Below are 12,545 nucleotides of genomic sequence, written 5' to 3'. Positions count from 1 at the left end.
AACATCTGCCCGACAGCTGTTACGCGCGTTTCCACCAGGTCACCACTACTTATATAACAATCTCATGGTGTCTGTATATATATGTGTTATTCAACATAACAAAAACTACTAGACAGACTGGGCTTAAATTTTACAAAATATAACTACTATACCAAGAATGGTAATACAGTAGGACTAACTTATTGCCACTTCAATATTTGTAGAGACTTTGGGATTTGTAGAGACTAACATCTAACAATTTGTTCGAATAAAATTAATTTTCAATTTTAAATAGGAATGTTATGTTTTAGTCTACCTGAGGAAACAATCAGTTAGCAACAACAAAATTTGAAGTTTTCATTTTGAAAGCATACTGACTATAAAAAATTTATTTTCTTTGAATAATTACTAAGCAAAACTTTTTCATTTTGTAAACGATTTCAGCAGCTAGGCTTCCATATGGATTTCCACAATATTAATAGAATTTGTTTTATCACATCAACATTCACACTGGAGTCGGAGACTATGATGTTTTTATTGTTTGATGGTGTAGTACATATTTTTTACTAGTAGGCCTACTTAACAGAAACACCGGTTTATTTCCTTGAAGTGCTAGTTATTTCAGTTATTTTAATCAGCTTTTATCAATAAGATAGACAAATAAATAAGGAAAATAGTATGGCATTCTCATACCTAAAACCTCGCTTCTCGCGTCTATATTTACACGAATCATTGTCTTATTCTTACATTTTTTACAAATCTAAGTTCATATTCGTAAAAATGTTTTACAAAAAAAACGAGAATTGTTTTAAGATGTCTAATTTGACCGAAAAATAGCAGGGAGCCATTGTTGCTTAAGCGGCGGAACACTTAGAATCTTAAAACACTGTATGTATTATTCATTTTTAATTGAGCTTTCGTAATTATTCTTGCATCCAGACACATCACATCTATCTGGTATGATGTAGTAACAAGTTCAATGTCATTACTAATGATTAAGGGTAGTAGAAACGCGATTATGTACGTAGAGTACGCGACTCCTCCATTCACTGTAATGGTAAGGCCCCCCATACACGTAACGATCGGCCGGCCGGCCCGGCCTGAACAGTCCGCGCCGGCCGGCCAATCGTTACGTGTATGGGGGGCCTAAGACGGCCACGCACCAAGACACGGATGCGACGTTGCCACTTTTCGCTCGCCGCGGCCTTGTATTAGAGGAGGCTGTGACATAATGCAAGAGAAGTCAACCCCGTGAGGCAGGGGAAATGTTTGCAGTCCGGTCTTTTTCCTACCTCCACCCTCCTCCCGCCTACACTGCCCGCGCTAGGCCAAGTGCCAGCTTAGTCACGAACTTGTACCTGAAGGCAAGTGAGCACAGCGAACGAGCTCCAACCTAAAGCTGAGTGAGCGTAGCGATCGAACTTCAACCAGGACGTTATTGAGCCATGCGAACGAGCTCATCTTGAAAATGAACGAGCATTTAACATAAAACCACATTTGGACAGGACGACGTCTGTCGAGCCAGCTAGTTAAAAATAAAGATTAAGTTGCCACAGAACACAGAATAAACATTTAACCTAAGATATTTATTCTGTGGTTTTGCCTCAGTTAGTGTATACACTTTCGAGTCAATGACCGGCCCAGTTCCTTCATTCAATATTGAAATGTCAGACTGGCCATTACATTGATTGTTTCCTATCACACATCAAAGTTAATACAATTTGTGATCTATAATTTCTCCATCTATAATAGGATTTCTATAATAGGAACGTACACCCATAGATAAATCAGTTGGTTACTTTAATTACATTGTTTTTTACAGCTATTATGAGAAAAATAAATAACCATGGCTAAAGAAACTGATATACAGTAACAAAGTTACACATGTCACCCCACTCCATTATGTTCTCACCTCGCGTTCATATTCAGCTCAAATTATGCGAACAGTTTAGCGACGCTGTATCAAAAGTACGAAATTGAGACTATTATGTATAGTTAAGGTTAAATAAATCCATCAATTAAGCCCCACAAGCCTTCGATGTTGCAGTGTATTGCATATAGATAAAAATGCTGCTTACTTAAACCATAGACAACAAGAATAAATGAAAATAATTAAATATAATAAATAAATAATTTAATTCTATAAATAAATGTGCTTACGAAAACAGCCGTTGATAATGAAACCCCTGATAACATGAGAGTTTACATGTTGTTGGCTCGTGTTGGCTGAATATAAATAACATACACAATTACAACATCATCCTTAACAATACAAAATGCCGTAAAAAAAGGGTGTTATGGGGGTAAAACCCGGGTTTTCAAATTTTTGACCCTCAAAACACATTTCCCCCAAAAATATGTTCACAAAATATCTTTTTCTGCCATTTTAAAGAGCTTACAAAAACAAATCATTTAGTATGTAAAAGTTTTTTTACGCTTATTGGTTACGGAGAAAATAAAAAAAAATGTAAATTTAAAATTCCCATGTTAATCTTGTGGATAATATTAAATGTCGCAGTCAATATTTTCATCAAACTTGGTAAATTTATTAATCGTATACTAAGCTATTAATATTCTACTTAAAGACACTTTATTACCCTCCCTGTAGCAGCAAACCTTGGTACTTGTTGAACCTAATGTTTTTTATATAGAATTAATTGAAAATCAAATCAGACGAATGGAAATTCGCTTATATAGTCTGCAGGTTTGCTGCGCCGGGGGTATTTTAATAAAGTCTTTTATTTTAGATGAAGGGCACCAGCAGCTCTTAAATTGTGTCCATAAATTTATATTTATGAAACTGGGCAAGCAGATATAATGAGTTACGCATAACATTATATTAGGTTTTGATTTTCATGAGGAGAGATTTTACAAAGGTAGGTACTTATGTATTTTAGTGTGATAAATCATTATGCCCAATCCTCCAAAAAGAATGGGAGAAGTTCTGAGACAAACCCCTAAAGATCAACAACAAAACGTCCGTATGATTTTTTTATACAGGCAGAAACAGAGGGAAAAGTTGTGTCACATGAAAACTGCAAGCTATGTTTCTGCAGTATCCAATTCTGATAATGGTTGTCCCAAAGATCAACCTGAGTTTTCTATATACCTAAAATGGAATTCCAGAGAATTAAGCAGCACGTCGCTCTGATCATGGCGTATCCCATGGCGTATCCTTCACCGTGGAAATGAAGGGTAGTTTCGAGGTATACCTAAAGTTACAGAACGATCAATTTGTAGGTAAAAATCCCGACAAGCTTTGTTTTGTCGACTAACTATCAGTTGTTAAAATTCAGCACTAAAATCAATAAAGCTATGTGATAAAGGACAAATTAGTCAACACTATTAACAATGTCCTGTTGCAGGTAGCGCCGACGCTATCTTGGCACTAGTTAACGCTGGGGCCAACGTGGAGGCGGACGACAAGGATGGACTCACAGGTAAACATAGTCATCCATCGCTTTGGTTCACTATATTTTTAGTGGAGACCATAATTCCGAGAGGTGGACCATCTAGTACATTCTGAGAGATCTGTTGATAAACAGTCTATTGATCGGAAATACTGCGTATTGTGTGGAATTAGCACCGCTCTTTTGAACTATGTGGAAACATAGGAATCCCAAGAAATGCTAACTCTCGATTGTGTGGTGTTTCCGCTTCGTTCCTCATGGCTGAAACACTTCTTCAGTTCACAAAAGGTTTAAATATGTCGGTTAAGACGTTCGCTACGGTATAAATTAGCATTATAACCCATAAATAAAACATTTTAAAACTACTAAATGATGTCCAGATGTCCAAAAGGTAGATTGGAGATGAATAAGCATCCATGAAAGAAGGATTTAATGACGTCATTTCCGACTACGTTTCGTAGTACTACAACTACAAATGCTCTATCAGTTGGTACTAAAAAGCGTGTATTACCCAATAAAATGTACTAGTGGTCGTCCAGTGGTCGTCGACCAAAAATATGTAATGTAACCGCATTGAATATTGGATACTGAAGTTAATTTTCCATCTATATGGACCAGTTGTCACCATTTTTAAAATTAAAAACTTGTACTGTAGTTGTGTGAACCAGTCACAATATGCGTGTCTAAAATTATATTTTCTATCTTATTTTTTGTTACTGACAAAGTTGATGGGTCATAACAGTTGCTAAGGCTCATAATAAGTCATTCTATAAGTTTAAATTTGTCATTTAGATCAGCGCAATCTGTTGGTGGCTCACATCAACTACGACGAATTAAAATAAAAAGCTGGCGACATTTTTTCAAATTTCCCATACATAGGGAATAAGCTATTACCGTAGTACTCATGGTAAGACCTGGACTCGGGATCAATTTAATTTTTCATTTTGAGGTCCCTAGAGGCCAAAAACACCATCCGTTCAAATTCATGTGTGTGTGCGTGTGTGTGTGTGTGTGTGTGTGTGTGTGTGTGTGTGTGTGTGTGTGTGTGTGTCCGTTAGCGCGATAACTGGAGCAAAAATGATCCGATTTTGATGAAATTTGGTATAAACGTGTAAACCTACGTTTATTCGAACGAGTTCGCGATCCAGCATAATCGAACCATGGGAACGGGGGTTTATGGGGGGGGGGGGGGTTTATGTGGTAAAAATGGGGTTTTCCCATTTTGACCCTAAAAATACCAAATTTTGCAATTTCTTTTTAAACCGGTTTGTAGAGCTTAAAAAAAGAAATAATTTAGAATATTGAAGCGCTGTTCTATGCCTAATGGTCACGAAGAAAATTCAAAGATATTGTAATTTAAATTCCCATGTTATTCTTACGGAGAAAATGAAAATTGTTGTAGTTTACTTGTTTATGGATATATATTGATAACCTTTGGCAAATTTATTTATTTCATCCTATACTAATAACGTATGGTCAAAAAACATTTTTTACCTTCCCCGTAGCAGCAAACCTACTAATGTTATTTAAATAGGGAATAAAAATGTCTTATTTATGGATGTATTTTAGTAAAAATTTAATCAGACAAGTTGAAATTCGCTTAGTCTGCAGGTTTGCTGCGGCGGGGTTATTTAACATGGGGATGGCTTGTCGTAGTTGTAAGTCAAATGGACAGGCTTCTCTATTTTCACCCCACGCTGTAAATAAAACATGTGATTGCAATTTTTTCCGTTTGTTTCGATTTTCTGTTTATATTTAGTTGTTATTTCGTCACCAGCAAGGCAACCCATAAAGCCCATGTTATTTTTGTAATTTCAAATTCATTTTTTGTGCTTATGTTTGAGCCTATTTGAGTTTTTAAAGAGATTCTACACATCTACAGGAGAATATATTTCTATCAGCATGCGTAGATTTTCCCTGCGATGCACACGAGCTGAGAAAACAGGTTTTAAAGAAACATGCTTGCCTATTAATATATAGATATATATATATAGATAGATAGATGACACTATGGTAAGAACTTTGTCCATTAACATTTGGTGAGGATCCAACATTTTCTCACCTGGGCAAAGTCCACCAAATTGGGAAACAACAGAACATGCATTTAATACTGCAATCTTTTACTTAAAATTAATTTCACTCTAAGCAGCACCTTTTGGACGGGGCAATAAATGTTAAATCATTGCTAGTCAGATTGCCTAACCGGGAACACTAAAAAGGTGGTAGAAATTCTTATGAGGAATAATCCAAGACGTATTTTACCTCTCTATATGGTACGGGTTTGACACAATGTTTTAGTTTTAAGCAAAGTCTTGCATTATTTAATTTTCATGTTACTTTTCATTTAATTTACATTTACATTTACTTTTACTTACTTGTATTATTACTTTTCCCGCCATTTTCCAAGATGGCGGACGTTGCCCAAGTGGGGAAACTTGGGAATTCTCAGGAAATAGTCAGGGACATGTGCCGAACACATTCCAGTCGGATTCGATCGTGGCCTAATTTTGTTAAGGTCAAACCCTAAAAGTCCTAGACTATCTTTTATATACTAAACAACTTTTGCAAAACTTACGAAAGCTAACCTTGCCATACTACTGGACCGAATTACACGCCGTTGGCTGCGCCGTTGGTACCAAATAATAATGTAGATGTGCAGTACAGAATCCCTTTATACATTAAAATAGACCCCAAAATAAGCACGAAAAATGAATTTGAAATTTGAAACAAATTAACATGGGCCTTATAGGTTACCATGCTGGTGACAAAATAACAAAACAATATAAACAGAAAATCCAAACAAATTCCAACCACATGTTTTATTTACAGTGTGGGGTGAAAATAGAGAAATCTGTACATTACATATTTTTGGTCGTGTTTTCAACCACTGGACGATTAATATTTTACTATTAACTTTTTTACGTAGTCGTTCAAGGAAGGAATCGTCTGTGGCAGTTAGATTAATGTATCTGCAACACTAAAATTATATGGGAAGGAAGAGAAAAAGGTCCATGATGAAGGAAGTGGGGAAGGAAGTAGTGAAGGCGAGCCGTGCGGAGTTTGGGAACCGTCTGTGGTAGTTAGATTAATGTATCTGCAATATTTAAATGCTATGAGAAGAGAAGGAAACAGGTCCACGACGTAGGGAGTGGTGTAGGAAGTAGTAAAGGCGAGCAGTGCGGAGTGTGGTAACCGTTTGTCGCAGTTAGATTAACGTATCTGCAATACTGAAATGCTATGGGAAGAGAGGAAAACAGGTCCAGGATGTAGGAAGTGGTGAAGGAAGTAGTAAATGCGAGCATTGCGGAGTGTGGCAACAGTTTGTGGCAGATGGATTAATTTATCTTCAATACTAAGACTGCTGTTCGAGTAAACTAATGATTTTCCCCGAGTAAAGCTTAGTCCCCAAGTATTTAGTAGAATACAATGCCATGAATTTGGGCTCAAAATAACAACTGGGTAAAAAATGTCAGATTCAAGAAATATTTTAACGGTTGCAATTTTGACTCAGCTGTCCGTTTGAGTTCGTGTTTACGGCAATGTATTTTAATTAACACGTTTTTATTAGCTCGCTTTCTTGTCCGGTACAAATTTTGCAATCAATTTTATACTAACTTCCCGATGAGCTAGAGACTTGAAACTTAAAACATAGCTCACAAATGTAAGACAATGCAATATTATATCATTTGATTTTCATATTTCCCTTGGGCTACGCCCCATGGGCTTGTTTTTTTTAACTCGCTTTCTTGCAAATTTTGATACTTCCCGATAAGCTAGAGACTTGAAACTTGAAACATAGCTCACAAATGGATGGCAATGATATATTATATCATTTGATTTTCATATTTCCCTTGGGCTACGCCCCATGGGCTTGTTTTTATTAGCTCGCTTTCCTACAAATTTTGATATCAATTTTAAACGAAGTTCCTGGTGAGCTAGAGACTTGAAATTTGAAACATAGCTCACAAATGGATGACAATGCAATATTATATCATTTAATTTTCATATTTCCCTTGGGCTACGCCCCATGGGCTTCCAAGTTTTTCATGTTTACATTTTGAAAGAATGTAAATATATCAATTAATTTAAGTCAGCTGTAAATACTTAAATTTGACAGTTTGAAGAGCAGAGGTTAAGAGGTACATGTTATGCTCCCAAGAAATTCTTTATTTAAACAAACATTTCAAAATAAAGATAAACAATCTGATTACATATAATATGGTGTTTGTTAATAATGTCAATTGTTATTTATTTAGTATTCTATAAAGTAAACAATAAATTAAATAGGTTGATATATTTATAGTTAGTAGGTAAGCCATACATTCAATGTAATACATAATTATATGAAAAGAAACTCAAATAAGCCTTAGATTTTCCAGAAGCCTCTGTGTTAATCTGATACAGATGCTTGAAATAGATCTAACATCCACACACATTAAAAACTAAAAAGTATAAAAAATTTATAAATAAAAAACTTTTTAAAACAAAACTTTTAAAAACAACGCACTAAAAAGTAGAAAATAATTTATAAATATATGGAGAGTATAAATACTTTAAGATTTAAAACGAAAAACGTGGGGTGCATGCAACTGATAATAATACATTAGTTCAATAGGTGAAGGTAATTCGGTAATTGTAAATTATCTATTGCATGCACCCCACGTTTTTCCTTTTTAAATCTTAAAAGTATTTATACTCTCCACATATTTATAAATTATTTTCTACTTTATAGTGCGTTTAAAAACGTTTTGTTTTAAAAAGTTTTTTATTTATAAATTATTACTAAATAAAACCTTTAATTGGATACCAAACTTGACCTATGCTGAAGCTATTCAAGAAAAAACAAATGTTCAGTATTCACCTTGTACTTATTTGGTTGAAATTAAATTTTATATATTAAAAAAACGTTTGAAAAACTTATGACAGCTAGCCTGATTATACTACCCTAGTGGCACAAATATGTATTTTATAAATATTTTATATACCTATTTAAAGTTGTATTTGATAGAACCTCGAAAAAATATATAAATAATATATCTTTAATAACAGTTTGATATATTCAAATATATATATTTAAAATATTACCAAAAAGCAATGAAAAGCTTTGAAGTTTTTGAACATATAAAATAGATTCATAATATATATATTGATCAAATAAGTATAGAATCGATAATATAATAATTTTATATGTATATTTTTCCTATTAAATATTTAAAAAAAAAATATGTGTTGAAAATATTTTAAATATATATATAAAATATTTTTGAAACTATATTATATATTTAAAGTATTTATAAATATATTTTGAAACACGTCATTTATTTTTAATAATACAATAATAATATATTTGTAGAATATAGGCTATAGCCTATAATCTTTTATAATTAGCAAATAAATAATTTGCATCTTTTTGTTTTTTATATTGTCTATCAATTTATACATGCATTTTTTGTATGATAATTGCTATTGTGAAAGCGTTAAAATTAAGTTAATAATTATACGTACTCTAAATGGTGTCACTCTATCATGCACGTAAAGAAAAAATTACGCATATGGTTAAGAGGCAGTATACATGTTCGGCAGCTACATTTGGGTCAAACGAAAAAAAGTGTTGATGGGTTTTATTTTTTAAATTGCAATATGTGACAATGAATGTGATCATAGAAATCTCTAATGATTGGCTAGAAAAGGGTGCTAAGAACTGGTGACCATTTAAGAAACGAATTACGGAAAAACAGAATCATATTATACTGTAGTTTCAAAAAATTTTCAAGTATTGCAACCATTGCAACTGACGGCCGCTCTTTCACCATTTGAAAACTAATGCTAGCAACAGTCACAAGTAGCACAGAGGTATGGTAAGAGGCTCATATGTCGAAGGACCCAGGTTCGAAACCCACCCGGGCTAAAAAAATTTTATCCAGTAATTTTTTCAAAATTTGTTTTTATGAACTATTTAATCAATTTACTCAACTGATAATTGTGTTTTTCATACTAAATCTTCATTATTTTATGTTTTTATGTTTAGGCCTCATGGGATGTTTGGAAGAGATATTTAATACCTATTTTATTTAAATATTATTTACTAAAATACATTATTGGAACATATTTTTTTAATATTAATAGATCCAAAAACATATTTTATATATATATATATAATATATTTTAAATATTATATAAAATTGACATTAATACACACTTGAGATTTATAAAATATATTTTAAATATATTTATTTATATGTATTTAATATATATTTGTGCTACTAGGGTACTGGACCGATTTAAACGCTTGTTGTACCAAAAGAATAGGTTATCGGGCGTACATGTGCAGGTTTTATTTGTATTTTGAGAATATTTATGTTAATTGGGTCAAAAATAGAAATTTTACTATTCTTATGGAGATTGAACATGGGGCTAATTCAATATATTAATAAAAAAGCATATTTTTTAACCTTTTTTTCAGATCCTGTGCATCGCAGGGAAAATCTACGTATACTGTTAAAAAGATATTTGCCTATAGATGTGCAGAATCCCTTTATAAATTAAAATAGGCCCCTAAAATAAGCACGAAAAATTAATTTTAACATTATTTTTTTATTAACACGGGCCTTAGGGATGTCCATGATGGTGACGAAATAACAACAAAATATAACCAGAAAATCAAAACAAATTGAAGATTTCCAACAACTATTGTTTAATGCAATGAATCGTTTCAAGGCACTGCACGATACTTTGAAAGATAGATGGCACAAACATTAACAAATTAGTCCACTTGGAGACTTTATTATTGTCCACGTGCTTCTCCTATCCGATCACTATCCTTTTTAGTGAAGAATTATATGTCATTTAGGTAAGAAATTGACTCTCTACTTCAATATAGTTTTAAATTTGATTCCTTTTTCATTGGAAAGTGCGCATAAGTTATATTTTGTTGCAGCAATTACACAGTTAATGGTTAAATAAAAATGAGAAATTCTGAATTTGAGTCTTATTTGTACGGCTATATAGTTACAGTGTGACGATTGCAGCTCTACGTTACGCCGCAACATGGGGACACACGGACTGCCTAGAGAGGGTAATGTCGCTATGTGGAGCCACTTTGGATACGATGTATTATAGTTGCCGTGTGACGATTGCAGCTCTACATTGCGCGGCATCAAGGGGACACACAGACTGCCTAGAGACGCTTGTGTCAATATGTGGAACCACTTTGGATACGATGTATTATAGTTGCCGTATGATGATTGCAGCTCTACATTGCGCGGCGTCAAGGGGACACACAGACTGCCTAGAGACGCTTGTGTCAATATGTGGAACCACTTTGGATACGATGTATTATAGTTGCCGTATGATGATTGCAGCTCTACATTGCGCGGCGTCAAGGGGACACACAGACTGCCTAGAGACGCTTGTGTCGCTATGTGGAGCCACTTTGGATACGATGTATTATAGTTGCCGTATGATGATTGCAGCTCTACATTGCGCGGCGTCAAGGGGACACACAGACTGCCTAGAGACGCTTGTGTCACTATGTGGAACCAATTTGGATACGATGTATTATAGTGTTGCCGTATGATGATTGCAGCTCTACATTGCGCGGCGTCAAGGGGACACACAGACTGCCTAGAGACGCTTGTGTCGCTATGTGGAGCCACTGTGGATGTGATGGACAGCAACGGTTGCACTCCTTTGTTTTACGCCGTCACTCTAGGACACGCGGACGCCACACAGTTGCTGCTGGAACACGGCGCCCAGCCAAACCGTCAGGACCGCAAGGGCCGCACGTTAGTATCATTACACTTAGTTATCGCCTCTTGCTTTGGATACCAACACTGACATGCCTCAGTTAAACAGCACTAAAAATACACATCTTTAAGAACCATCGACGACAGATTTCAGGCACTCGATCCATTCCATCGATTGTTTAAAATAATAATAATAATAATAATAATAATAATAACAATAATAATAATAATAATAATAAATCTTTATCGCTTTCAGACAATTTTTACATTGTATAGCAAACGTCAAGATTGAATATAATACATAAGACATATAATATATTGATTGCGTAAAGAGGTGTCACCCACCATTACTTAAGAGATAAGCTGATATTGCTAGCCTAGCCGATGTCTTAGAAATCCTGTTATTAAAGGCTTACAGGAATTTATAACACACTGTCTTCTCATTACGCAAACCTATGTTTGGGAAGTAGGCTAACTTATAATAAACTCATAGTTAACAATAAACTTATAGTTTAACAAATTGATAACAATCTAAATACTATAAGATCATGGGTCGAGCAAACCAACTAATTAACGGGTTCAACAGTGCCGCAAATCCGACCTAAAATGTTGATCATAGCGGTGATACCTAGTTTTAAACTACAAGGAATAGCACTAGAGCTTTGTTCAGTTGTTCAACAAGTTTAAGTTTGTTATTTTAAATTGCCACCATTTTGACTTAAATGAGCTTTGTGATGTCGGTTGTGCGGAACATTTCCTCCAGAAATCTTTAATTAAATGAGGTACTCTACCTATGCCCACATTTAAGATTTCCTTATAACTCCTTGTGGACCGTCCTATGTAAGACAAACACGTTAAAAAAAGAAATGATTTTGTTGTGTGGCGTTTTGCAAATTTTTATTACCGTTTCTGCAATGGTAAAAAATGCCCTTCCCGGACTTTTTGAGGAGTCTATATAAAGTTGTGGGTGCTGCGCTACAGGCCAGCACATTGTGGAGCAGCTAAAGGTCAGCTGGAGACGCTGCGTATCCTCGGCAGCAGAGGTGCCAACATGTGGGCACGCAACGTCAAAGGAGACTACCCCTTACACGAGGCGGTGGCGTCAGGTCGCAAGGACCTGGTGCGGTGGCTGCTCTCTCAGCGTCCTGACGCCGTGAACGCGTCCAACAACGACGGTCGCTGTCCGCTACACATCGCTGCCATCAACAACAACGTTGAGATCTGCAAGGTGAGACTACTCTCTACCAGCCATAACTTGTTAAACGACCAATGTGTGTAACTATTTGTCATTGCAGATTTTTTTAGCTAGAAGCGGTCAAGGTGTGGTGGAATATCTTTGAAGATGGACCTTTCTGACAGTAGTGCAATCATGTGTTCAGACCTGTCAAATTTTGAGGTTAAATCAAAACAA

The 12,545-nt window shown here is 34.9% G+C and overlaps 1 protein-coding gene across 1 annotated transcript in view; it reads left to right on the top strand.

Moving 5' to 3' along the window:
* Window positions 1-12,545, top strand: part of LOC129000296 (uncharacterized) — a 236,244-nt gene that overhangs the window by 121,737 nt on the left and 101,962 nt on the right. Inside the window, exons 4-6 of the mRNA XM_054427260.1 lie at window positions 3,345-3,419; window positions 10,975-11,173; window positions 12,116-12,362. Of these exons, the coding sequence (XP_054283235.1) occupies window positions 3,345-3,419; window positions 10,975-11,173; window positions 12,116-12,362 (521 nt within the window). The remainder of the gene's footprint in view (window positions 1-3,344; window positions 3,420-10,974; window positions 11,174-12,115; window positions 12,363-12,545) is intronic.

Source organism: Macrosteles quadrilineatus, unplaced genomic scaffold (genome assembly GCF_028750875.1).
Source record: "Macrosteles quadrilineatus isolate MER2022 unplaced genomic scaffold, UCM_ALF_1.0 Scaffold_1__1_contigs__length_201487025, whole genome shotgun sequence".
NCBI classification, from domain to species: domain Eukaryota; kingdom Metazoa; phylum Arthropoda; class Insecta; order Hemiptera; family Cicadellidae; genus Macrosteles; species Macrosteles quadrilineatus.
The sequence above is the reverse complement of the archived record's forward strand: the minus strand, read 5'-3'. Positions and strand labels throughout refer to the sequence as shown.